Genomic DNA, 27,194 nt, shown 5'->3' on the forward strand with positions numbered 1-27,194 from the left:
GACAGTTCCCGATACCAGCTTTATTTACCACCTGGCACCAACAGCCAAAGGAGCAAGAAGCAAGAAAACAGGCAGGTTTCCCCACCAGGTTTCGGCTTCTCTCAACACACACACAGCTCCCTTCCTTCCTCGTCCACCTAGACTTTTCCTCCCCACACCTCCAAATCCCACAGCATTTGCTTGGCAGCACCTGGATTCTTAGGCATTCCACGGTGGAAGAGGCCCTGCTCCGGAGAACAGGGATCGAGGAAAGAATCCAGCGGCTGCCAGATCCAGCTCACAGCACTGAGTGACTTGCTGGGATTTACAAGTAAGTTTGCACAGTTGGTGCTATTACCTTCATTCCTTTCTTTCGGTTTCAACTTAACATCGTTTGCTGCTTCACTCCGATCTTCCTGTAAAGAGAGAGCGTCTAAGTGCTTTACTGCACATGCTAAATGTGATCAATAAAACGTTGACAAGTGGGCACGTGTTGGCTCAGTTGGCTAAGGGTCCGACTCTTGGTTTCAGCTCAGGTCATGATCTCAGGGTCCTGGGATTGAGCCCTGCATCTGGCTCCCCACTCAGTGGGGAGTCTGCTTCCCTCTTTCTCTCTCTCTCCCTCGCTCTGCCCCCTCCCCCGTGTTCTCTCTCTCTCAAATAACTGAATGAATCTTTAAAAAAGACTTTTACAGGGATAAAGGAACGATTGTAACGTGTCTGTCAGCACACCACAGCATGGCTTTTTCTTGTTGTTTCCATAATCCCCTACATTTCCGATAAATGAGCAACAGGGTGATTTATTGTAAATTCACGTGTGTACAGAAAAACATACATCTTATCTCACCCACAGCCATTTCCTCCCTCACCTCCCCCGAGTCTGTCTTCCTCACCACTTTGAGCTGTGGAAACACGACCACAAGATTAGGTCACAAACCCATGTCCTTTTTTTTAAGATTTTATTTCTTTCTTTCTTTCTTTATTTGACAGAGAGAGAGAGAGAGAGCACAAGCAGGGGCAGAGGCAGAGAGAGAGAGGCAGACTCACTGCTGAGCAGGGAGCCTGACTCAGGGTTCGATCCCAGGACCCCAGATCATGACCTGAGCCAAAGGCAGATGCTTACCCATCTGAGCCGCCCAGGCGCCCCCCAACTGTCCTTTTATTCCTGCCCACTGCTGTGCTCCCAGGGCACTGGAGGAGGAAGGCGGGCCTGGGAGGAATCCCGGGATGGCGATGGCACTGGTCTCTTCCTGGGACACTCTCCCCACCCCTCCGCAGGCTGGTGCTGGCCTGAGGATGAGCTGCGGGATTTCCTGGAAATCTCCAGCCTGCACTGGGGCCGGGGTCAGAGCGAGCACTGCGGTTAGCACTTTTGACTCTGACGTGCACTGAACAAAATCAGCTCTGCTCTAAATCGGTACAGGTGCACGCGGAGGTGGCTATCTTTCAAAATTTTAACAAATTTTAACGCAAAGGCCAAGTAGCTAAGAAACAGCTGAGCAGCCTCATTGTTTTCGACTATTATTTGTCAGGAAGACATATAACTTGAAAATTGTATTTACGTGACTCACTTGTAGGCTCTCGAAGAGCGCAAGTGACTGGAAATGGAGGGCGACGGCCGCGTTTCTCTCCCCTCTACAAGGATGCGGTATTTGCACTTAGCAGGAGAGCAGGTCTGCACATAATCCTGCCACCTGGCTCCCCACTCAGCGAGAGTGCCTTAGCTACAACAGAGAACAACAAAAAAACTATACAAAATCCAGCCACCCAGGAAGAAGGAAGAAGAAGGGAGCAGCAATGTAGCCGGGGTTCTATCTAGAATGGCTGACACCCTTCCACTTCCAGAACGCACCGTGAGGAACCCGGCAGGCTTCTTACCGGTGGAGAAGCCACAGCCGGTGAAACTCAATTAAAAAAATGATTAAAGTCCCTAGGAGTTCTCCTAAGGTCATATAGCAAATAAAGAAATATTCATTCAGGGGCGCCTGGGGGGCTCAGTCGTTAAGCGTCTGCCTTCGGCTCAGGTCATGGTCCCAGGGTCCTGGGATGAGCCCCTCATCGGGCTCTCTGCTCAGTGGGGAGCCTACTTCTTCTTCTCCCTCTGCCTGCCCCTCCCCCTGCTTGTACACTCTCTCTCTATCTCTCTCTCTCTCTCTGACAAATAAACAAAATCTTTAAAAAAATACAGAAATTATTATTTTCAGAGCAAAACAGAAATTCTGCAGTTGAAAAGTATAATAACTGATATGAGAAAATTTACTGGTGGGGCTCAATGATAAATTTGAGCTGGTAGAAGAAAGAATCGGTGAATTTGAAGATATAATAGTTATAAACATACGTGAACTTCACAATCAAGACCTCAAACACACAAAACAAAAATAACAGAAGTCAAGGACAAATAGACAATTCAACAATAAGCTGTAGGCTTTAATACCCCACTTTGAACAATGGGCACAGCAACTAATCAGAGGTCAAAAGAGAAAGAGAAGATGTGACCAAGACTATAAACCAACTGGGCTACCACTGGAACACTCTACCCAACAAAGTAAAAAACACATTCTTTTCATGCACACAAGGAATGTTTTCCTAAATATGATCAACAGGCCACAATATGAGCCTCAATAAATTTAAGAGGCTTGAAAACATACAGTGTGACAGGGGTAAGTTCTTTTACATCAGCCTTGGCAATATTTTTTTGGATTTGACCCCCAAAGCAAAGGCAATGAAAGATAAAATAAATAATGGAATAACATCAAAGTCAAAGCTTTTGCACAGTAATGGACCATCAACAACATGAAAAGGCAATCCACTGAATGGGAGAAAATGTTTGCAAATCATATATGTGATAAAGGGTTAATATCCAAAATTTATAAAGAACTCATATCATTCAACATCAAAAAACAAGCAATTCAAGGGGCGCCTGGGTGGCCCAGTCAGTTAAGCTTCTACCTTCAGCTCAGGTCATGATCCCGGGGTCCTGGGATCGAGCCCCACATCGGGCTCCCTGGTCAGTGGGGAGTCTGCTTCTCCTCTGTCCCTCTCCTCCGCTCGTGTTCTCTCTCCCTCAAATCAATAAATACGTTCTTTAAAAAAAAAAAAAAAACCAATAATAAATTCAGTTAAAAAATGGGCAGAGGAACTAAATAGACATTTTTCCAAGGAAGACATACAAATGGTGATAGGTACGTGAAAAGAGATTTAGTGTCACTATCATCAGGGAAATGCAACTCAAAACCACAATGAGATCTCACCTCATACTTGTCAGAATGGCTGTCATCAAGAATACAAGAGACAACAGGTGTTGGCGAGGATGTGGAGAAAAGGGGACCCTCGTGCACTGTTGGTGGGCATGTAAATTGGTGCAGTCACTGTGGGAAACAGTATGGAGGGTCCTCCAAAAATTACAGCTAGAATTACCATGTGATCCAGTATGGGAATACAATCATGGGTTACTAAGTTATAGGACCGCATAACCCAGCAGAGACCTGCTTTCTGTCTTGTTGAAAACAACAGGACATGCTTTGCTCATCTAGAACAGGCTCCACCAGATTTGGGGGATTCGTAGGCTTGCCTGCCTTTGCCTTACCTATAGAAAACTCATCTCCAGAATGGTAAAGTCTACCCTTTGAATTGCTTAAGATTAATTGCCTTGTTTGTTTCAAGAACCTTGTAACCCCCTGCTCTGCACTTTCCGTGAATTCCTATGATGTATGTTACTTTGTTACCTGAAGTCTTTGTATGAATAAACAGGAGAGTCTAGGAGTGGCTCACGGACTCTTATCCCCAGGCTCCATCTCACCTCTCTTGACTGATCCATAGTCTGGAGTAATTATTTCTGCCACCGTGGGCTTTGCTGGTCGAAGCCCACAAGACAGGAGTCGGAACGCTCAATCCAACAATCCCACTACTGGGTATTTCTCCAAAGAAATTGAAAGCAGAGTCTTGAAAAGATATCTGGATTCCCACATTCCCTGCATTATTCACAAGAGCCAGACGTGGTAACAACCAAAGTGTCCATCTGTAGATGAACGGATAAAAATCTATCTATCTATAATTTAATATAATATTAATATAATTTATTTATAATCATATATATATAAAATTATTCATCCACAAGAAAGAAGGACATAGTGTCCCTCGCAACAACATGGGTGGAACGTGAGGGCATTATCCTAAGTGAAATAAGTCGGACACAGAACGACAAATACTGTATGATATCGCTTCTCCATGGAATTTTAAAAAACCAAACTCACAGAAATGGAGAGTGGACCGTTGGTTACCAGAGGCTGGAGGAAGGGAAATGGGGAGACATTGGTCAAAGAGTACAAAGTTCCAGTTATAAGATGAGGAAGTTCTGGGGGTCTAATGCACAGCACAGTGGTTAGAGTTAATACCACTGGATCATACATTAAAAGTTGCTAAGAGAATAGTTGATCTTAAATGCTGTCACTCAAAAAAAAAAGCAATGGCAATGATGTGATGTGATACGGGTGTTATTTAATAAATACTACAGCGGTAAGCATTTTGCAATATGTAAGTGTATCAAATCAACACATTGTGCCCTTTAAACATACACAGTGTTACAATTCAATTATATCTCAACAAAGCTGCGTGGGGGGGGCGGGAACCGGTGGAGGGTAGTGGGTTGGCTCTCGTCACTAGAGAGAAGAAGCTAGCAAGAATGGGTAAAAATCAGACCCCAACCAATTAGCTTCAGATGAAGTTAACTCCAGAAAGTTTAAGTGAGTTAGGCAAGATCACAGAGTGGATTAATGACCTAGCCAGGTCCAGGGCCCATATCACCCTATGCTGTTGCAGCCTTCTCTCCACACAACGGCTGGCTATTTACTCACCTCTCTCATGACCCTCCTGAGAGAAGAAACAGCAACTTGGGTCAGAGAGAGCAACTGAGGCTAGACTAAGCCTCGTATGAAAAATCTCCTTCCTCTGCCTGCTGTCTGATCTTTAATGACTGGAAAAGTCCTCCTTTTCTTTAAGAATGACGGGACTGGCAGATAGGACCATGCTGGTGACCCTGTCCAACCTGATGTCCAGTCGAGGGAAGGAGACTCTCAAGAGGCCATTTCATAGGAAAACACCTAAAAAAAAAAAAAAAAAACAAAAGGCAACTGGAGGTAAGATTAGTGGGCAGAGGTTGGAACTGAAACAGGCCTCAGAAATCTCAACTGCTCTTCTCTGAGGTTACAGCCCCGTACTGGGGGCAAGATGGGGGTTACAGGGACCTTTGGAAAACATGGCCCCAGTCCAAAGCAGGGGTTGGGTTTCCCATCGGAAAGGCTGGCCACGGTCCTGTCCCTTTAAATTGACACCCTCCCTCTGGGGGCTCTGAGCTCTGAGAGGCTGGGACACTTCCTCCCCGTGCTGGGAGGGGCATCCTTCTGAGCTCACAGCCAAAGGGAAAGCACTAGGCCAGGGGCCTCTCTGCCACCCTCAGAGCCTGTCACCACTGCTGCGGGAAAGGTGAGCCCACAGGGCAAGGGGGTCGCCTGGGGAGTGGGAGCTGTGAGGACTTGGGGGCCTGTGTGAGCTCACTGAGCGAGCACCTGCCTTCTACTACCGCTGAGGATGAGGAAGGGGAGCGGGCTCTAGAAAGGTAACTTCGCGCTTCACACTTCTAGGCTTGGAAGGATGCTCTGACTTTCAAAGTAAGTTCAGAAGAAGTGCTAAGCATCTTCTCCAGTCCTGGCCTGCACACACTCCTATCTGGGACTAAATCCTTTCTCCTTCCCTACTCCCCGACTAGTAATAAAGGTGTTTGCTAGAAGGACTCCAGGAGCAGAGCACACTGGAGAAGCCGGCAGACACTCCCCGAGGGCAGATGCAGCAAAGCTGAAAGATATTTCTGAGGACAAAGAAACCGGTCTACCCTCAGACCGTGGTACAAAGTGAAAATTATGTCTATGAGCTGGATCCTCCTCAAACGCTCCACCTCCTCAGCCCTGTGTGCGACAGGGACTAGCAGGAGCCAGCGACCATGACGAACACCGTCTTCAAACCCTTGCCCTACAGGTGCCCTTACACGTCTCTCCCCCCAGCCCGAGCCGCCCAGGGCTGTGTGGGCTGCGAGCCCGCTTCCTACCCTCATCCCCACTGGAAATGAAGGGCTTGGACGGGGTGAATGGCTCAGAAACTCAGAGCACCCACCAAAGGCATTAGAATCACTCAGGGGGGTGGGGCGAGACATACCTTTTTTGGTTTTGTTTTTTCAAGTACAGATCTGTGAATCCAAATGTCAAAGAAATAGATATATTTTAAAGGATCCTTAGATATGTCCAAAAGATAGCAGGTTCAGAAGCACTGGACTAGATAAATCATCTACAATCCCATTTAAGATAACAGGAGTCTCCATGTCGTACATTCTTCACTGACTACACAGCTTTGTGACCCCGGATTTCAGCTTTCAGAAACTCTGGAAGAACGCTCCAAATCCCCATCCAAACCCTGGGGGAGGTTCCAAAGGGCCCAGCAGTTGCGTGAATATTCTATACCACAGCCTCCCATTTCCAGCATGGACAAGGGCTTCTGGCTTTAGCTACATGCTTGGTCTTTGCACTGAATCTTCTGGCTGTTTCTTCACTTCTGCTCTGGGGTCAGTTATGGGAGTTCGCTGATTTGTATGCACAAGACCACTCCTCACCTAAGGCGTGTGGGGTGACCTTTACTGAGGGCTTTGGGGGGGGTGGCAGGGTGTTGCTGCAGAAACACAAAACACTTTGGACTGAGTACCAGGCAAACCTGTCACCTGAGTCCTCTGGCCAGAGACAAGTTATCCAGCAGCCCCTGCCTCTGCTTTTCCTCATGTGGTGCCCACGGGACAGAACACGGTCACCCACAGTAAACAGGTGTCGCCATGAAGAGGTAGACGTGAAATGGATGGTGAGGCACAGACAGGACTCAGACACGTGGGAGAGAATCAGTGGTCAGAGGAGCAAGCACACAGGTGGGAAAGGAAAGGTGCCGAATCCCGCTCTCTGCGGAGCAGCCCACCGAGTAGGGGGCGAGCGGGACAGGGGGCCGGGGAGGCGGACGGGGGACGGGCTGCGCGCCTGTGTCCAGGCTCTCGTGTGCTCAGACAAACGTCATCGCGAAGTGTTTCACTGTATTAAACCACGTGGGAATTGGGTATAATCACTTAGTCGGAGAGGCCTCAGATTTGGGGCAAGACCATCAGGAGCTGGAGGGCAGTGGCCCGTCTCCCCAGGCGCACAGATCAAACTTGGACAAATGACACAAGCCCAGTTACTCGGTTTGCTGAGAGCAGATCACAGGCTCTTCAGATCAGCTTGGGAGGGATGTTTTCTTTCCAATTTCCACAAACAAAATGCAAATTCTCTTCTTGTTTTTGCCCCAGGCCGACTGCCCTAAGGTGGTTCCTAAGTCACTGAGCAAACTTTCCGATGCTCAGGGTTTTCCAAAGTCTCCCCTGGCTGTGGCATCTCCTGGGAAAACTCAGAACCTACAGCTTATGTCACTGACACAGAATCACCTGGGAAAACATTAGCATCTAAAGCTCACTCTCTGATACAGAGGAGCTGCTATCATCTGCCCTCTGCTTTTTCCATTCGAGGTCCCTGAAAAGTCACCAAATGCTCTCCCGGTACCGGGCCAACGCCAGCCAGGTCCTCCCAGGGTGGTTCTTCCCCATATGCTGATGTCAGGGGAAGGCAGGAGCCTTGACCTTTTCACTGGGGCACCACCAGCGTTTTGGACCTTGCCTGACCCACGAAGGTAGTTATACCTATTTGATGGATGGATGAATGAATGAATGAATGAATGAATGAACAAATTGTCTTCGGGGCTCTTTCAGGCAAATGGGAGGACGGAAGATGGCAAGAGATGAAGAAAATGCCTATGGTAAGAATTGCCTCGCGGTGTGTACTGGCCTCGGGGGTCAGCTCTGGGGAACAAGGGGACGTGCCAACTCAAGACTGAACAGACACAAATCCCAGAGGTGTCTCCATGCTGGGCTCAAACAGCAAGAGCCCAGATTTGCCTTTGTGCTGCATCTCCGCCCCGCCCTACTGTGAGATATTAAGTGCTTTGACTAGTCTGTGCCTCCCAACCCAGAGGGTAAACCGAGGATGAGAAATCTACTCTGACCCCCACACAAGAGGAGGTGGAGGGAATGAGACCATGGACTAGAGGGAACACGATTTACCAGGTAGAATGTGCTAGAGAACAAGGATGGGGGCTTAACAGGTATCTTCCTGGCAGCAGGTGTGAGAGCTGGGGAGGAGGAGGGCAATTGGGAAGGAGGGAAGAAGGAAAGAGACCAGCCCCCTAATCCTCTGAGCAACCCCGGGAGAAACAACTCTCTGTCACCACTCCCATCTGTGCGGAAGACGTTTAACACTCAGATGGAGCAACTTCCCCACGGTTACACGGCGGGCACACGCTGCGGCTGTGATTCCAACGCGCGGTGGCCGGGACTGCACACAGCCCCTCACTCCCAGGCCTCCGTGCCCTCCCGCCTCTCCTGGCTGGGACGCGGGGACGGCGCCCGGGAGAAGCATCCCAGAGGCCAGGGCAGGTGTCAAGCGGCAACAGGTCTGCACCGCGTGCGGGCCCAGACAGCACGTCCGCGGAGTCAGGGCCTGCCATCACGGAGCGGTGCCCTCCAGAGAGATGCGCACCAGCTGCTGGAGCGGGGCCAGGGGCCTGTGCTGAGGCCAAAGAGGCAAGAGACATGGGGACAGACGCCCCGGGGCGGAACAAGCTCTGACCAGACCCCCTAGGAAAGGCTCGGTCGGAGAAGCAGAAGCCCAAGGCCTGGTGCTCTGCCGTGTTCCACAGGCGCCCCCGGGGCCCCGGGGAGCGGGAGGCGGGTCCGAGGCGGGCAGCCCACCCCTGCTGTGTCCTCACAGGTTCCGAGGACCCGGACGACGCGCCGCCCGCGCACGAGCCCCGGCTCAGGCTCATCCTGGCCGGCAAGACCGGCGCGGGCAAGAGCGCCACGGGCAACAGCATCCTGGGCCACGGGCGCTTCCCGTCCAGGCTCGCGTCCACCCCGGTGACCAGGACCTGCGCCCTGGGGAGCCGCCGCTGGGCCCGCTGGCGCGTCGAGGTCACCGATACCCCGGACCTCTTCAGCGCCGACGGCCGCCGCGCCGACCCGGACTGCGCCGAGCGGGGCCGCTGCTACCTGCTGTCGGCGCCCGGGCCGCACGCGCTGCTGCTGGTCACCCAGCTGGGCCGCTTCACCGCCCAGGACGAGCAGGCCGTGCGCGGCGTCCGCGAGCTCTTCGGGGCCGGCGTCCTGGCGCGGGCCGTGCTCGTCTTCACCCGCCGGGAGGACCTGGAGGGGGCCTCGCTGCACGACTACGTGCGCGACACCGACAACCGCGCGCTGCGGGCCCTGGTGGCCGAGTGCGGCGGCCGCGTGTGCGCCCTGAGCAACCGGGCCGCGGGCGCGGCGCGCGAGGCGCAGGTGGAGGAGCTGCTGGCGCTGGTGGAGCGGCTGGCGCGGCAGCACGCGGGCGCGCCCTTCACCAACGCCGTGTACGGCCTGGCGGAGTCCCTGCACCACGCGCCCCCCGACCTCAGGCTCGGGCGGGTGGCCCAGCTGCTGGCGGCCGGCGGCTCGGCGCGGGCGCGGGGGCGGGGGCGGCGCTGGCTGGAGGTGGCGCCGCGCGGGTGGCGGCGGGCGCTCGTGCTGCTCGGGGGCGCGCTGCTCCTCGGCCTGCTGCTCTGGCGCCTGAGACCAAAGGCCTTGCAGGAGGTCAGTCCCGACTGACAGTCCAAGGACGACTTCGGCCCGTCGACTGATGATCACTTCGCCGCTCGTGCGGTGTGCCTTCGGGGCCCACAGGCTCTTCTTTCCTCCTTCCCTGGCGGGGATTACCTAGGCAGCGTCCCGCCGGGGCCCGGCTCCCGCAAAACCTTCCGCTGGGACGTGGCCCTCCCAGGGGCCGCCCTTCCAAGGAGTGGGAGCCTGGCCGGTAAGGCACGAAGTACTTGGCGCTGAGGAGGAGTAAAATCTCTTTCCCACCTACTCAGCTCCCAAACACCACACCTCCTACAACCATCCCCTTGGGCACTGAGGTTTCAGCATATGAAACATACTGGGGGCACACCAACAGACCAAAGCAGACACGACCCTCCCTACTGCCTATCTAGCTCTTACATACAGCTGCACGTCCGCCTTTGGAATCCTTCTGGGTTTTATTATTCCCTGTGAAAGAGATGTCAGGTTCATGCATGTTAATGTTTCCTTCTGATTAATCAGTCTATTTACTTTACAGTAATGTACTGCCAAAAAGACAAATGTAACTATACTGAAAATAATGTTTTCCAATTTTCTAGTACTGATTATGGTTCCTGTCTTACCAAAGTGAAGTAGAAGTTTGGGTAATGTCTTCAACGTGGTTATTGATCTGGACTTTTATGCAAAACAAACAAACAAACAAACAAAACAGGCTCTTCTCAGACAATGCAGAGGAGAGGGAGCCACAGGCCCACCCACACAAGCCTCAGAGCAGCTGAAATTAGGAGGGTATGCTGGTCCTGTAGAGTTTTGTCCGGGTGGGCCAGCCCAGGAAAGTGCTTGAACGCCACATCATTAGAAAATCAGACGCCATCCTTGGGTTGTGTCACCAACTGATAGGATTTCCTTATTTCTATTTCAGAATGTGACAAAACACTTTAAAGGAAGTCCTTCTCTTTAAATCAGCCAAGCTCTAGTCAAGATTGGACGCCAGAGGAGGCACCTCCTCACCTGGCCCAGGGTTCAGGGGTGGGGAGAGAAGGTGGTTGTGAAAGGGGCCCTAGAGCCATCCCAGCTCCACCTGGAGAACGAGGGGCTTACACACCTGTGCTCAGATGCCCCCGTTTAATGGGGTAGCAGGATAGACATCGGGGTGAGCGGCGGTCATGAGGCCTCAGGCCCCTGTGGCAGTGAGCTGGGCTCTATGATGCGTGGCTGGGCAAAATTCTATTAGTGATCCCCCTCTTTGGCATCCTCAGCAGCCCTGCCAGGTTCACACAGGGGCTCTGAGCTAGGGATTCGAACAGCTCTAACAAGTTGAAGGAGCAACTTGGCAACCCAAGAGGCAGCAGAGAAGGGGCTGGGGTTGAGGGGATGGCCGGCATCCCCAGCTTGGCCTTCCGGGGCCACGTGTGCATGAGCTCCCACTATTGGCCAAGGCTGCTTACCAGTGGGGCTGATTTTTAACCTGTTTCTCTTTCATGTTTCTACTCTCTTACATACATGTGTCCACATGTCGTTACCTACTGTCTGTCTTGTTTGCAGATGGAAATGTGATTTTAAAATAAATAGAAGTATTATGACTTTTAAATTCTCATATACAAATATACGCTTGAATCAAAGGAAGGCTTCGACATCTATGGGTAAAATGCCACTTGGGGCATCGTAAGGATGTGGCATGTGCCTGGGGGCTTGTGTTTCAGAGCCGTCCCCTATTTACCTGCTCCATGACCTTATGCCCAAGGGCATTCAGTTTTTTCTTGAGATGTTGATATTAATATTAATCTTTATAGTTTTCATGTAGGATGAAACAATATGGTGAGCACTTCATAGGTTAAATTCTATAAGACTGGGGTACAGAATCAAAAATTCCAAGAGGAATCTTTTCATAACAATACATACTTACAAATAAATAAATTTCATAGAAAGATCCATTTCACACCCATAAGTACATTTCTTATTCATGATAATAAACACTGCACATTATGTGTGTGTAGAGCTGGGAGCTGGCGGTAATATAAAGTAGGGTAGGATGAGTTGCCAGAGACTTACAAGGTGCAAAAGTGAAAAGATATATATCCAATAGGTTCCGTTTCTCTAGAGAACCTAATACAGGCAGACCTACTGAGAAAGTCCCAGTCCCCAGGTTCAGGTGCACAAGCCACGCCTAGGCCCGAAGCCAGACCAGGACAAGAGATGCCACCGCCCAGCCACCACCACGCCCATGCCAGCACCTGCCACGTGAGCACTGAGTAATAAGCACTAGCCGTCCACGACGGGCCTGGAGGAACACTGGGAGGCACACTTGTGTAGATGTGACTAGAAGCTGAAGGTGGACAGGATGAGAACACTCAGTAAAACCATGTGGCATTTGAGTGCCCACCCTAAGCTCAAGGCAACTCCAGAGAAACACAGGGCCTAAGCTGCTCCCACGGTAATTACAGCAACATCCCAACCCAGTCCAACTCCTGGGCGGCTGACTCAAACCCCACACTAACAGCCTGGCAGAAGAAAAAGGGGGTCAGTATCCAGGCATAAGTACTATTGATTTCATTTCCTACTTTCCTTCTACGTATGATGTCCACAATGTAATAAAATTATGAAACTTTTTTTCATAAAGCAGGCAAAAATAATGAAAAAGAATCAACAGAACAGATGCAGAAATAGTCCTGAAGCTGGACAGGGATTTTAAAATAACGAGGATTGAACAAAAACTGGACAACATGAACTAAAAGATGGGGAAATTTCAACAGACAGGGGAAAACCACAGGAATCAAATATAAGTGGTAGAAATAAAAAGCACTAAGACAGATGAAGTGGTCCTTCGAAGGCACAGCAACACAGTTTCTTCAACACAGCTGATGAAGGAGTCAGTGAATTTGAAGATAAGAGAATAGAAATTCTCCAAACGAAAACAACAGTTAAAAACGAGTGAGAAGAAGAAAAACAGAACAGGGTCCCAGAGCTGTGAAAAATTCAAACAGGTAACAGGTGTATCCAAAGTACCAGAAGAAGAAAAAGAGAGAGAACGAGCAGAAGAAATAGTGAAGAGATAATGGTTGAGACTGTTCTAAAAACAATGAAAGACACCAAGACTCAGATTCAAGAATCCCAGGGAAGTTCAGGCAGGATAAATACAGAAACAAACAAATAAAAATCTAGGCACTTCACATTCAAACTGTTAAAACCCAAAGATAAAGAGAGAAACTTAAAAATAACTCGGGGGCGGGGGGGAAGACAGATTATATTAGAGGAATAAAGAGTGTAAGAACAGATGATTTCTTGTCAGACCCTGCAGTCCAGAACACCACTGAGTGATATTGGTATATCACCGAAAGAACAAAAGTGTCATCCCAGATTTCTATGAACAATAAAAATAGCGTTCAGATGTGAAGGAGAGCTAAAGGCTGTCTCACAGGAGCTTAGCTGATTTCCTGTCGGCCCACGGGCAGGACAACAAATATTGGAAGAAGTTCTTCGGGCCAAAGGAGTGAATGTGATACCAGACAGAAATCTGTAGTTACCGAAAGAAATAAAAAGCTCCAGAAGTGGCAAAAAAGAAGATAAATAGAAAGTCCATTTTCTTACATTTTATAGCTCTAAAAGATAACGGTCAAAAACAAAACGAGTCATAGTGTTTTGAGGAACTTACAACGTATGTAAAAGTCAAACATATAACATAGGAGGACACGCAGGAGGGAGAAATTGTAAGTATCCTAGTGTAGGTTTCTTAAACACATGTGAAGTGGCCTAGTATTACTGACATGTAGACTGTGATAAATGGTCTAAACACCCCTGAAAAGACAGGGACTGCCAGACTGGATTAAAAAGCAAGACCAACCATACGTTACTTAAAAGAAACTCACTATATATAGAACCAATGTATTCATTTTCTTTCGGTGCCTCACAAATTACCCCAAACGTGGCAGCTTGAAATAACACACGCTTATTAGCTCACAGTTCCTGTGGGTCAGGAGTCCAGGCATGGCCTAACTGGGTCCTCAGCTCAGAGTCCACAAAGCTTCAATCAAGGTGTCAGCCATGCAACCGTTCTCATCGGGAGTTCAGGATCGTTTTCCAAATTCGTTCAAGTTGTGGGCGGAATTGAGTGGCTTGTGGTTGTAGGACTGCAGTCCTCCTGGAGGGTCCCAGGCTGCCCCTCTTGATAGGGGGTTCCCAATAAGGAATATTTGCTTTCTTCAAAGCCAGCAGGAGAAGCTCTTGCTTTTCAAACTTTTCTGATTACGTCAGGCCCACCTGGTATAATCCCCCTTTGACTAACCTAAAACCAGCATTTAGGGACCTTAATTCCATGGCAGAGTCCCTTCACCTTTGCCATGGGAAGTGGCCTCCATCCTATTCACAGGTCTGCCCATGCTCAAGGGGAGGGGATAGTCCAGGGCACGTACACCAGGAACAAACGGAGCTTGGGGCCCATCTTAGAATTGTGTCTACCACAACCATATAGATGGGTTAAAAGTCAAAGGATGGGTAAAGAAATACCATGAAAACCCTAATGAAAAGAAAGCTGAATCACTATATTAATAGAAAAATAGGTTACAAACAAGGAATATGATCAAAGGAAAGCGCGCCTGGCTGGCTCAGTCAGTTAAGCAACCGGGACTGTTAGTTTCAGCTCAGGTCGTGATCTCAGGGTCGTGAGATGGAGCCCCGCATCGGGCTCTGACTCAGCACGAAATCTGCTTGAGATTCTCTCTCCCTCTGCCCCACTTGCTCATGCTCTGTCTGTCTCTCTCTCTCTCGAATAAATAAATAAATCTTTCTTTAAGAAAAAGATAAAGACAGACAATTACAGAAAGATAAATATGTCGACTTACCAGGAGGACTTCATAATCCTAAAAATGTGTGCACCTAAAACTTCTTCAAAATACATGAAGCAAAACCTAAACTAATCAAAAGGACAGATAAACCCAAAAGTGTACTTGGAGACTTTAACCTCCTTTCTTAGTATTCAGTAAAACACAAAGACAGAAAATCAGTAAGAATACAGGAAGCATAAGGCTGGAGACTTTCCCCTTAAGGTCGGGAAAAGGCCAGGATGTCCACCCTATCATTCCAGTTCAGCATCCTATTGGACATCCAGCCAGTGAAATGAGGAAAGGGAAAACAACCACCACCACCACCACCACCACCAAAAAAAACAAGTCATAAAAAGTGTAAAGGAAATAATAAAGTTCTCTTTATTCAGAGATGACATGATTATTTATGCGGAAAATCCCCAAAAGGGAAAAAATATTCCAGAACTAAGAAATTGGCTTAGCAAGGTAGGAGAATGCAAGGTCAACATGCAAGGATCCATTATCAGCAGTGAACCATTGGAAATTGGAATTAAATCATCAGCACTCTTATAGTAGCATTAAAAACCATGAACTACTTTGGGATAAATCTAAGATTTTAATGCTGAAAACTACAAATGTTGATGAGAAAAATCAAAGAAGACCTAAATAAATGGAGAGATAGCCTATGTTTGTGGATAAGAAAATTCAATATTATTAAGATGTCAATTCTCCCCTAATTTCATCAACAGAGCAACGCAATCTCAGTCAAAATCCGAGTGGGATTTTTGGTAGATATTCACAAGCTTCTTCTAAAATTTATACAAAGAAAACAAAGAACTACAACTATTTTGAACAAGAAAAAGTTGGAGGATTCACACTCCCTGATTGCAAGATTTACTATAAATCTACACTCCTCATAACTGTGTGTAACAAATAGTATTGTCAGAGCCTCTTACCTGAGGAGTAGTCGCACTTTCTCCTGAGAGCACGGAAGTAGTGGGCTGCATCCGCTTGGCTACAGAGCAGCCTACAACCTCCTCGTCTTTGCAATCTCTCGGAGGACCGCCTGTGATACACATCGCATTCTGGTTTCATGCCTGTTCAAAGATAAAACTGGTTTTTTTCTCTTCCATGTTAATGGAGAGGTTTTCCGAGTTGGCAAGAGATTGTTTTAAATTATATTCCCCCCAAAATCTCAGACGATGATGATTAGGTGATTCTAAGCCTACCTTCCAATAGCAACAGAAAGGAATCTGGAGATTCTCTAGGACAAGACCGGGCCCTGCCTAAGCACGTATTGTGTTCTGATCTTGCTTTGCAACGTAACAGGTTTTGGCTTATTTGTTTAATTCTAATTCCAGTGTAGTTAATACACAGTGCTGTGTGAGTTTCAGGTGTTCAATATAGTGATTCAACAGTTCTAAACGTTACTCACTACTGCTCATCATGTTAAATGTACCCCGAATCCCCATGACCTGGTTCACCCACTCTCCACCCACCTCCCCTCTGGTAACCATCAGTTTGTTCTCTATGGTTAAGAGTCTGTTTCTTGGGTTATCTCTTTGCTTTCTCTGTTCATTTGTTTCCTTTCTTAAATTCCACATATGAGTGAAATCATAGGGTATTTGTCTTTCTCTGACTGATCTTATTTGCCTTACACCCTTTACATCTGTCCAGGTTGCAAATGGCAAGATTTCGTTTTTATGGCTAAATAATAATCCATTGCATATATACCAGATCTTCTCTATCCATTCATCTATTGCTTCCATAGTGTGGCTCTTTAAATGATGCTGCAAATACAGTAGGTTGTCTTTTAGTTTTGTGGATTGTTGCCTTTGCTGTGCAGAAGCTTTGTATTTTGATGCGGCCCCAGCAGCTTCCTATGGCAAGAGAAACAAAAGCAAAGTAATTGTTCTAGATTCATAACTGTAGCCTTAACTGTGCAATCAGTAGACAAAGAGAAGAGCCACAGCCTCCCAACCCTCCCCTCCCCACCCACCCCCACCCCCACCCCCACCCCCAATAAATGGACCCAGAAGCTCCAGACCCCTAAAGCCCCTCAGGGCTGGTTTGTCAGAGGACAGAGAAGGGACAGCCAGCACAAGGGGTCTGGCAAGTCCTTCAAATCCCGTCCTTAGAGCTGTTCTTTCAGCCCCTCCGTGGACCAGCACAGCCTTTCTGTCCCTGGTAGGCAGGAGCATGCATTCTAGAAACAGAGCCTTGACCAGGGGTCTGGGGAGTCCCGCGGAGCAGGTGCTCCTGCCATAGGGGCTGAGGGGAGTGGCTGGCGCCCCACTAGGTCATGGGGGCGTTTCTTAACCTGGGGGGTCCATCACTGCCTTCAGAGCCTCTACTTCCACGCTCTGCTTATTTCAACGAGTCCTAAAAAGCAAATGGGAGGAGGCATGGCGACCCTGGCAGGCTGGGGCAGGAGTCGACCCGTTAAGGGAGCCACATGCCCCTTGCTCCCTGCTCTCCCGGTGCTGAGGGCAGCAGTTCCGCCGCGGACCCCGGGGGTCTGTCCTGGTCGGAGCGGGGGCCGCGCTCGCTAAGCCCCTTTGCCTTCTGGCCCCCAGGCCCAGCCCTGGAACCTAAGGCTTCACTCGCAGCTCCTCCCCAGCCACACCCCCACCCCCACTTCCTGCGGCGCCCTCTCCGCCTGGAGAGCGGCCCCGAGAACCTGCAGCCGCCCCAGAGGCGCCCGCCCGCCCCCCAGAGCCGCCTGCGCCCCGAGAGCCTCGGGGAGCCGCCCGCTCCCCACCGCCCAGAGCTGGCCTGCGCCCTGAGAGTAGCCTGGGGAGCCGCCGTCCAGCACGGAGCCCGCAGCGCTGAGCCTGGTAAGGGGAACCCGGTGCAGGTCCCAGCGTCTTTGGGGGTCTGAGGGCCCCGGGTCTGGCTGGTGACTCTGCTGTGATCTCACCCAGGCTACCGCCCTTGTGGGTTCGCCCCTCAGTGGACCCGGCCGGTGATGGTCAGAGTTTCGTGCACAGTGGACTCGGGTGGCCGGGAAACAGGGTGGGAACCTCTGACCCTGTGCTCACAACCCAGCGATTTCATGACCGAGTCTTCGTCCAAAAGGTCTGTCTGGAAGAGGAAGATGGATTCTCAGGGTTCCAAATGGCAAATATGGAATCATTATTTTCTCACCACCCGTGAACCCAGCCTTTCAAAGGAGACTCCTCAGGGGACATTGTCTCATGACTTTGCTCTGGAAGCCATTCCATGCTCTCCCAAATCTCCCTCCCCCCCGCATTTCCTGTGACAGGAGGAGGGACTCTATTCTAAGGCAAAGAGACTATGCTCAGGGCATATGGGAACAATCCTTTTGTCTGTTAACCCTTCAGTGAAAGACACATCACAACCTCACAATGACTAAAGTACCCAACAAGTGACACTCATACCAGGAAATATAGGGACTGGGCAGTTGAGTGAAGGAGATATTTATGAATAAGGCACACAAGAAATATTTTTATCCTTCTCAGAACAGCATTAGAGAGCTTGCTTTCTCAAGTTTGATAAAATAAAAAATAAAATCAGGCTCATATAATTTAAAAATCAGAATGTACATTATGTTTCTTTGCCTTAAACTCTTACCTAAGCTACACCCTCCTACTATCCCTGTCCGATGCTGTCATCATCTCCGCTTGCTCGCTGCTTGCCACTCTCTGCTGACACCTGGTCCCGTTTTGGAGGCGATTAGGCAGAATTTTCCTTTGGAGGAGAAATCTGCCTCCATTCCCCGTTCTCTCACTTTTGCCTACTCTGAGATTGACACATACTGCATTCCTGCAGCTATACGTGCTTCCTCCAGTCTTTTCTGATGCTTTACCATCCTGTTACTATTTTGTCTATGACTCATTTTGGCTTTTCTGTCAATATCATTTCGGACTCACCTCTGGACACGTTCTTTTTTAAGATTTCATTTATTTGTTTTGTTGTAGAGAGAGCATGCACCCAGGCAGGGTTGGGAGGATGAGGGAGAGAATCTCAAGCAGACACCACACTGAGTACCGGGTCAGGCAGGGGGCTTGATCTCACGACCCTGAGATCATTACCTGAGCCAAAATCAAGAGTCGGACCCTTAACCAACTAAGCCACCCGGGCGGCCCTGGACACTTTCTTATCTGTTAATATCTGCCTAAAAATCTATCCCTCAGGGGGAACGTATGTCTCCCCCTGCAGTCTGACCACTCAGAAGGTGGCTCAGGAGAACCACCTGGGCTGCATCTCAGCTAATGTAACCTGAGGTTCACTGGCATTTTGTGTCAGCCACATTACTCCATTTGGGTCTCACTTAAGTCAAAACATCAGATTGTTTTAAACTGAAATGCTTCAATTCAGAGCAACTCCTGCCTCCTGCAATTTTATTTTTGAATAATCTTTCAAAAAAAAAAAAAGAAGAAAAATGTGCACTCGAGGTTTTGCCATACAATTCTCTGTGTTCATTTTAAGGCAGGCTTCCAGCCTGTCAACATCAGTTTATGTCCTGACTGCGGGATGGTAACATTGTATGTGGTGTTCCGAGAGGCTAGTGGATTTGTTTAGAAGAATCTCTTTTACCCCCTGTGGAATCAAGGAGAATTTGCAGGCCAAGGAGCACCTGCCCTTTTTTTAATCTTAATTGTGTGGCAATCTGGTGACCTTGGGCAGGTCATTTGATGTTCAATTTCCTAATATGCAAATATTGTTGACAGTTCAACACCTATTTTGATCACATCACAGGGAATTTAGAAGGACAATTAGAATCGCGGACAGGAAGGAACTCTGAAGGTTACAGATGGCTGCAGAGAGGATGCTTCTGATGATGAAGCCCATTGTCAACATCCTCACCTCTATCACGGTCTTTATCACATGAATTGATGGATTCCAGCATATTTTCTGAGGTTCCCAAACCTCAGAAAATGCCATCTAAAGTACAAAAGATGTCAGAGAATTTGAGCAGTTTTAGCAGAAGCCAGATAATTGACCGGAAGCTAGGACAGCCCATGGAAAAGGGTGAGGAAAATGCTCTTCTCAGGGCTTAAGGAAAGGAGGGAGCAGGGGAAAGGAGGGAGAAGGAAAGGAAGAAAGGAAACAAAGGAAGGAAGTTATCTTCGTACATTCTGATAACCTGGAAGTGGATGGTTTCCCCCAAGGAGGGCCAAAAACATCCACTGCATGAATGGAAGAAGGAGCAAAAGTTATTTCATTATAACAGAAGCAACCCGAATAACAAATAAACTATGAAAAACATTTTTCATTCAATGGTAATTAGTAAAATGCAAGTTTAAACCAATTCAGATGTCCTTACTTACGCCCTTAAGAGTGACAAAAAATTAAGTCTAACGTCACCAAGTTCAAGTGCAGGTTTGGGAATTCTCCTCTGTGGCCGGTGCCAGTGGGAGTTCGCCCAACCATCCTGGGGTCGTACTTGGCAATATCTAGTCAGGCGGCAGCTGTCTGCCCCAGGTAATTTGTTGCACGTGTGCGCCGGGGGACAGAGATGGGATTATTCTGCAGCATTGTTTGTAGAAGCAAGCAGGTAGTTTGAAACAGCTTAAACGTCTGCTAATAAATAATTGAGGGGCACCTGGGTGGCTCAGTCCATTAAGCGTCCGATCTTGATTTCGGCTCAGGGCATGATCTCAGGGTTGTGGGATCGAGCCCCAGGAAGGGCTCCACGCTCAGTGTGGAGTCGGCTTGAGAGTCTCTCCCTCTGCCCCTCTCCCCACTCGTGCTCTCTCTAAATAAATAAATAAAATCTTTAAAAAAATTGATAAAACGTTACATACATAACATCATTTACATAAAAAATTGCAAATAGAACACAGTACTATACACTATCTATAGAGACATGTGTATGTAGAAGTATAAATAGACAAACGAGTATGATCCTTAAAATCCTCAGAATATTGGCTCCCTCTGAAGGAAGGAGGGAGGGGGACTGACACTGGGGAGCCGAAAAATGTAGATGGAGCTGTATGTGTAATGTTTCCACTTCTCGGTCAAACAGAGCAGCTGCAGCAGATGCCGAACTATTTACATTCGTTCATGGTAAACGGTGGCCATTTGTTGTATAACTTTGTGGACTTCACCACTTAATAAGGGGGTTTCACAACCACATCACCTTTAAAACTAAATAAATGCAATGCAGCCTCAGAGCTCATCTTAATTACCGTTGCGTGTCTCGTGCACCCTTGCCTTTTCTAACCCCAAGAAGAAAGACCCAATATTCTGTCTCATTGCAATGAAACTTTCATGCCAATCAATGGTTGTGCCGATTTCTGGTTAAATCTGCTGGGATACAAAAATGATGATATTGGGAGACCTCAGAGGACCCAGAGCCCACCAGGAAAGAAGCTGGATTAAAATCTGAGCAGGCGATGAGGTTATCTTGAATTTGTCCTGAATGTTGATTCTTTCCCTTCAGTTATGGCACCACCTTCTCCCTGATGGGTGTGTGGGGTGGGGGTTGGAAGGGGTAAGGAAGGTGTCAGTGCCCGGCTCTCTACCACTCTTTCCTCTGCTGTCAGTCCCTGAAAGAGTCCTTGTTCCCACTCTGCCCTCCCACTGGAAGGAACCTTGTGCTTTCCTCTTTGCCCCTGGAATGTCCATCTGACACAGCTTCTGGGACTGGAAATTCTCAGTACTTCAGACAAACCAATGCCATTTACAGCAAGGCAGGTTTTTTCTCTGTATTCTAGCGAGTTCACCTACTTTGATCGCAAACACTAATAATAATGTCCCACTCCTGGTTCCACAGAAGAATGGTTTTTTTCATTTCACTTCAAGTTGGAGAAAGAGAATCAACTGATTTGTTTTAAAATATTTCCTAATTTCCTGTAAGTTGCAAAAACAAAAGCAACAAGTGCATTGCGTCAACATAAGCTAGCTTCGCCTGGGGTTTGCCCAAAATTAGTCATAGGTATTTGAAAGTATAATATGAGTTCAAAAACTAGCAATGGAAATGGCTTATCCTAGGATAATTATTCTTAGATGTCTGCATTAAAAGTGTTCTCAGGCCTTAGCAACTCCTATATGAATACTTGCTTCTATTCCTTTCCTGTTTTCTATTCCAGAAGACGATGGAAGGGCTTCAGAGGGGCAGATACGGAACGATGGCTGAAGGTAAGGAAGCCCGGACGTTCTCAGGAGCTCCGGGCACCCGGGAGAGTCGCCGTTCTCTCTCCATCGACCCCCACCTCAAACACAGGGATAGAAACCCTGTTATTTTAAAGTGAAGAAGAGGGGCATCTGGGTGGCTCAGTCGGTTGAGCGTCTGACTCTTGGTTTCAGCTTGGGTCATGATCTCAGGGTCCTGGGATCGAGCCCTGTGTCATGCTCCATGCTCGGTACAGAGTCTCCTTCATACTCTCTCTGTCTCCTACCCCTCATAATCATGCTATTTCTCTCTCTCTCTCTCTAAAATAAATAAATGAAATCTTTAAAAAATAAAAATTAAAAAAAAGTGAAGAAGAAAGAGGCAAAAATCACTTGCTCTCTACCTTCCCTGTGGTCATCACCCCATCCACTGTCACCCACACGTGTTTGGTGGGAAATGTGGAAGTGAAACTCCCAAGTCAGAGTCTGAAGGATTTGGAACCCGACTGTAAGAACAATTTCTCTTTCCTGGTCTGCTCCCAACAGGAAAGAGGAAAAGTTCCCGTAGAGATTTAGGAATCATCCTTGTTACCAATACTTAAGGAAAGGAAGTGCCAACGCAGAGTAGAAGGAATAAACTAAGAGATTTTAGGAGGCTGAAATGAACTTAATTCATTTGAACTCATAAGAACTCTAAAAGTCCTGGGGTTCTCACCCGCCTTCACCCCTTGAAGATTTTACTCTCGGCTCAGTGTCACCCTCCCCAACACCATTCTATAGACATCTCCTGCGATTCGGTCGGCCAGATCCCTCCAACCCCTGTGCTTCTAATGCTCCTCACTCTTCACTAGCCTCCCATCCGGGGACATCTCCCAGACTTTGTCCTTGACATTCACGATCTTCTGTCATCTCACTTTTTAAGATCCAAGTGCCCACCCCAAGAGCAGAGACCCGGGACAGTCAGCTGGTCCTTGGTGGGAGGTCACTGCACCTCTGACCTCTGAGCTGTCCTTTTCTCCTGAGGTTCGGATGCATGTGTTGAGCGCTGCTGTGGGGGTATGATGGGGATGTGGGGGTGGAGAAGAGGGGATAATATTTTCTCACTTGTGGCTTCTCGTCCCCTGCCTCCTTCTAAACTTATATTTCTGTAGCGTGAAATTGGCCAAAGCACCATCTGTGGAAAAGCATGGGGACCACAGTCCTTTTCCCCGAAAAGCCCTCTTTTCCCTGCTCTAGAGGAAGTGCTTGGAGATCCCAGGGCGCTTCCTCCCTGGGCTGTGGGTCGAAGCATGAGCTTCTAACGTAGGTTTTCTGTGATCCACGGGCATCCGAAAGTTGTATACACACTTTTGTAGGTATTTAGATAGGATTGATTTGGGGGAGGGAGGTCCACAAGTTTCATGAGGTATCATGAAGGTCCAAGACCCGAAAACCGTAAGAATCACTAACTTAGTGGGACACAAAAAATTTGTTTTTATAGGCAGAGAGGAAGATAACTGGTTTGTAACATCCACCTCACTGAGGATCGTCCTGGTGGGCAAGACGGGCACTGGGAAGAGTGCCACAGGCAACAGCATTCTCCGCCAGCCAGTGTTTGAGTCCAGGCTGGGGACCCAGCCTGTGACCAAAACCTGCCAGGGCGAGACAGGGACCTGGAACGGAAGGAAACTCCTGGTGGTTGACACGCCCTCCATCTTTGAGGCAGAGGCTCAGACCCAAGAGATGTACAAGGACATCGGGGACTGCTACCTGCTCTCTGCCCCGGGGCCCCATGTACTGCTGCTGGTGACCCAGCTGGGGCGCTTCACTGCCCAGGACACGGTGGCCGTGAGGAGGGTGAAGGAGGTCTTCGGGGCAGGAGCCATGAAGCACGTGGTGGTCCTCTTCACCCACAAGGAGGACCTGGACGGCGAGTCCTTGCACGATTACGTCACACACACGGAAAACCAGAGCCTGAGGAGCCTGGTGGGGGAGTGTGGGAGGAGGTACTGTGGCTTCAACAACATGGCCACCGGGGAGGAGCAGAAGGCGCAGCTGGTCGAGCTGATGGCTGTGGTGGGGAGGCTGGAGAGGGAGAATGAGGGCGCCTTCCACAGCAATGACCTCTTCTTTGAAGCCCAGAGGCTGCGGCGAGGGGGCGGCTGTGCCCGCGGGGAAGAGCACAGGCGCTACCTGGACAGGGTGCAGGCGCAGCTGGGAAAGCAAAGGCGACACCTGAGAGACCCCAGGAGTAAGTGGGCCTGCGGGGCGCTGCTCAGAGTCACAAGAGGGATGTTTTCTTGCAGTGGGGTAACTTTTGTCCTCATTATATGCATTTTGATTTTTCTTGCCGCTTTAATTAACTTGTGTATTACTCATGGACACTGAGCATTTTCAGTGATTTCTGCAATCAGCTGACTTATCTTTTCAGAGTCGCCATGTCTGTGTCAGATTCTTTGTTTTTTACATGATTTCACGTTCTTTTGTTCTTCGTCACATCAGACATACTGTCCATCTTCTTCAAGTGCTCTTAGGTCAATAAAATCCAAAGGAAAAACTATTTTTCTTTTTTTTTTTTTGTTAAAAATTGTGACGGTACACGAGAAACTAACTGTCCGGAAGTGTTTGGGGACGTGCTGGGAGGCAGGCGGTGGGGGGTGAAGCCGTGGGGATGCCCCACCTCTGGTCCCACCTTTGTGCCGTCAGGCTGTTGAGGGGAGACAGGTGTTTTATGAAAAGCCGGTGGCATCTTCCTTATTTTATTCAGAAACCTACCTGATTTCATCAGAGTTGGTCATAAGAGCTGATGCCCACCCCCAACCCCACCCCTGCGAGAGAGAATGATGAGGATGGAGGTGGGGGAGAGATCCCGAGGTGAGAAGAGGCCGGGGAACAGGTGCAGGAGGGGGCCTACCATGGTGGGGAAGGAGAGAAAGGGGTCAGTGCAACAGGGTGGGGGCTGAGCCTTAGGAAAAGCAGTCACTTGGAAATTCTCAGTGGTCGGGAAATAAAGGAACTATAATTTCTTAGAGCGGGAGTGGCAGTGCCGGATAGTGAATATTTAGGCTTAAAAATGGTCTATAGTCGGGGCGCCTGGGTGGCTCAGTCAGTTAAGCATCTGCCTTCAGCTCAGGTCAGGATCTCAGGTCCTGGGATCGAGCCCTGGGTCAGGCTCCCTGATCAGCGGGGAGTCTGCTTCTCCCTCTCCCTCTGCCCTCCCCCCTGCTCATGCTCTCTATCTCGGGCTCTCTCTCTCTCTCTCTCAAAGGAATAAATAAAAAATCTTTTAAAAAAATGTCTCCAGTCTACTCAACTCCGCCTTGTCAGTGCAAAAGCCGCCACAAGCGCTTTCCCATAAAGCCTGACAAACGGTGACCTTTGAAGTTCATGTAACTTTCATATGTGGTCATGAAACATTATTCTTCCTTTGATGTCTTCAACTTTTTTAAACTGTGAACGGCTTTCGCACCCCACAGGCTCTATAAAACCCGCCGCAGACCACACTGGGTTCACCTGGGGGTGTATTTCTTGTTTTCGAGCTGCATCCTACCTAATGCAACATCTGAACCTCAAACCCAGTACCATCCAGTTCAATCATGTGTGCTCTCTGTGAGAATTTGGGGAAAGGGTCCTGCCAGACATTTCAGTGGTAGTAAAGAGAAGAGGGCAAACCTTGGGGTATAATCTGAACAGAGGTCATGAATTCACTGGAAATAGTAAATCAGATGAGAGGGTCTTTGGTGGCCCCGCCCCTGACTTCTCCCTTTTGGCAGCTGCCCCGCCCCTTCCTTCTCTGCTTCTTAGCAGGTTGTAAGGGAGACCTGCAGTCCTGCGAGGCAGCCTGGGGCTGCATGGGTAAATGCCTAATTCTGGGATGAGTCTTAGGAACTTGATGTGACACCCAAGTGTCAATCTCCAAACCTCTATTGGTGACAAAGGTACCATGTTGACCTTCACAGCTGTATCACATAACTGACTCCAGACATGTTCAAGGAGTGTCACACACAATGAATCACGGGACACTACATCAAAAACTGATGATGTAATGTATGGTGACTAACATAACATAATTAAATAAAATTTAAAAAAAAAAAGAAGGAAAGATCAAATGTCCAGACTGACACAGATGTTACTGGGAGGCCTGGGATGAGAGGGACACAGAGAGAGAGAGGGAGACAGGGGAAGAGAGAGAGAGAGAACAAGCCCTGTTGCCTGGTGGATCCTGGAATATCTTGCAAGTTCTGCAGACCATCTCTGACCAATCTTCCCTCCTCTCCTATGCAGCTTCTCTCGTTGGCTTCTGGTCTCTTCACACACACACACACACGCACACGCACACACACACACACACACACGCAGTGAGAGATGAAAAAACTAGCCACAAATTCTGTGGAGGGAGGAGAGGTGTTAGACCGTGTCCCTGGGGACAGGAACAACAGGTGTGTTTCCTCAAAAAGACATCCTTGGGGTGATCCAGAAGCCCTGGGAGATGCCAGAGAAGAAGGGATTTTTGTTTTGTTCTGCTTTTGTTAACAGCTCCATTTCTTTCTCCCTACCACATCTTTGCAATGGTTTTGCGCAAAACAAGTTCTCTATCTGAGATAGTCGGGAGAATGGAGACCCAGAGAAGCCAATGAACATCTGGGGCATCCCAAACCAAGCCATCCTCTGCCTTTCTCTGGACCCAAATCTGGTGGTTCTGGAAGAAATAAAGATTTCAAACTGGACATGCATCTCCCCATCCCTGCCATGAGCCTCTCTGGCATAAAGATAGTTTCTTATACGTAATTCCAGATGGCAGCAAAGGCTGAGCTTGAGGCAGGTGTCTTGCTGAGATGGTCTCTGGTTCTGATCTCCTTCTTATTTCTCTGCATATACCCTGCCCTTGGATTACCCATGATCTGACCTCAGGGGGAAACAAGGTTGAATAGGTGTCTTCCCCAGATGGACTTGCACTTCCACAGAACCCCGGGGAGACATCCATCCCAACCCACAGTGTGATTTAGGCGAAGCGACAGGCACTGAAGGGGGGTGCCTCTCAGTGCCCTGGTCAATGCCCCTCCTCTGCCTGAATGTACTGGTTCTGCTGAGGAGCACCTGCGTCCAAGGGGTTGAAACACCACTCTGAAGACATCCTCAGGGTGAGTGGGGCAGTGTTCCTTCCTTCACATGTTTGAGTTCAGACTGATTCTTGAAGAACAGCTATAAGCAGAAAAGTGAGATACAGGTAATTCTTGGTTCTTTGCTTAGTTGAGAGAGGAGGGCACTTGTAACGCAGATAACACAATTCACATTTTGCAATGAAAACCCTGCTGGACTTATAAAATACTCTCCCATATTAATACTGTAATTTTCACTTTTCAAATAGTAATGCCTATTACACTGAATGAGGTGGCTGTCTGCCCTCTTGCTGTGGAGGACAGAAAAGCATGTGTCCAATACGTAGAAGACATCATTTTCTGTCACCAGCTAGAAATGCCTCTCATAGCTAGTTTTTGCCAGGGGGGTGGAAAGAGGGCTAAAGATCAGCTCCTCCAAAAAATAATTATTTTTAATAGACATTTATCAGCTTGAAACTTTTTCATGAATTTTATTTTATTTTTATGCCTGAATCAACTCACTGAACTGTCTCA

General features: G+C 48.6%; 2 protein-coding genes and 2 long non-coding RNA genes across 9 annotated transcripts; 2 read left to right on the plus strand and 2 right to left on the minus strand.

Moving 5' to 3' along the window:
- LOC148162574 (uncharacterized) lies at positions 1 to 3,103 on the minus strand. Its single transcript, XR_015766738.1, has 2 exons — positions 2,929 to 3,103; positions 1 to 395 (listed from the first exon to the last, which is right to left on the minus strand). It is a non-coding gene; the product is annotated as an uncharacterized LOC148162574 (long non-coding RNA).
- Positions 3,104 to 5,341: 2,238 nt separating this feature from the next.
- Positions 5,342 to 11,294, plus strand: LOC148162575 (GTPase IMAP family member 1-like). 4 transcript variants are annotated; one of them, XM_088018524.1, is made up of 5 exons: positions 5,343 to 5,460; positions 5,619 to 5,645; positions 5,744 to 6,940; positions 7,808 to 7,854; positions 8,865 to 11,294. In XM_088018524.1, the coding sequence occupies exons 3-5, from the start codon at positions 6,870 to 6,872 to the stop codon at positions 9,731 to 9,733; spliced, it is 987 nt and encodes a 328-aa protein (XP_087874650.1). In that variant the 5' UTR covers positions 5,343 to 5,460; positions 5,619 to 5,645; positions 5,744 to 6,869; the 3' UTR covers positions 9,734 to 11,294. The 4 variants fall into 4 exon arrangements, with proteins under 4 accessions (XP_087874648.1, XP_087874650.1, XP_087874651.1 ...); XM_088018522.1 differs by lacking the exons at positions 5,619 to 5,645; positions 5,744 to 6,940 and adding an exon at positions 7,568 to 7,728 and having other exon boundaries at positions 5,342 to 5,460; XM_088018525.1 differs by lacking the exons at positions 5,619 to 5,645; positions 5,744 to 6,940 and having other exon boundaries at positions 5,344 to 5,460.
- Positions 11,295 to 13,278: 1,984 nt separating this feature from the next.
- On the minus strand, positions 13,279 to 17,138 carry LOC148162576 (uncharacterized). Its single transcript, XR_015766784.1, has 3 exons — positions 16,823 to 17,138; positions 16,237 to 16,382; positions 13,279 to 15,599 (listed from the first exon to the last, which is right to left on the minus strand). It is a non-coding gene; the product is annotated as an uncharacterized LOC148162576 (long non-coding RNA).
- A 20-nt stretch (positions 17,139 to 17,158) lies between these two features.
- LOC114202947 (GTPase IMAP family member 5-like) lies at positions 17,159 to 24,121 on the plus strand. Of its 3 annotated transcripts, none has more exons than XM_028096340.2 (3): positions 17,159 to 17,339; positions 21,564 to 21,609; positions 23,063 to 24,121. In XM_028096340.2, the coding sequence occupies exons 2-3, from the start codon at positions 21,567 to 21,569 to the stop codon at positions 23,947 to 23,949; spliced, it is 930 nt and encodes a 309-aa protein (XP_027952141.2). In that variant the 5' UTR covers positions 17,159 to 17,339; positions 21,564 to 21,566; the 3' UTR covers positions 23,950 to 24,121. The 3 variants fall into 3 exon arrangements, with proteins under 3 accessions (XP_027952141.2, XP_027952140.2, XP_087874653.1); XM_028096339.2 differs by having other exon boundaries at positions 17,160 to 17,339; positions 21,561 to 21,609; XM_088018527.1 differs by lacking the exon at positions 17,159 to 17,339 and adding an exon at positions 17,543 to 17,580 and having other exon boundaries at positions 21,561 to 21,609.
- Positions 24,122 to 27,194: the final 3,073 nt, after the last annotated feature.

The sequence above is a fragment of the Eumetopias jubatus genome, unplaced genomic scaffold (genome assembly GCF_037043125.1).
Source record: "Eumetopias jubatus isolate StellerSeaLion01/CBP00866 unplaced genomic scaffold, mEumJub1_p1.0 scaffold_14, whole genome shotgun sequence".
Classification (NCBI taxonomy): Eukaryota; Metazoa; Chordata; class Mammalia; order Carnivora; family Otariidae; genus Eumetopias; species Eumetopias jubatus.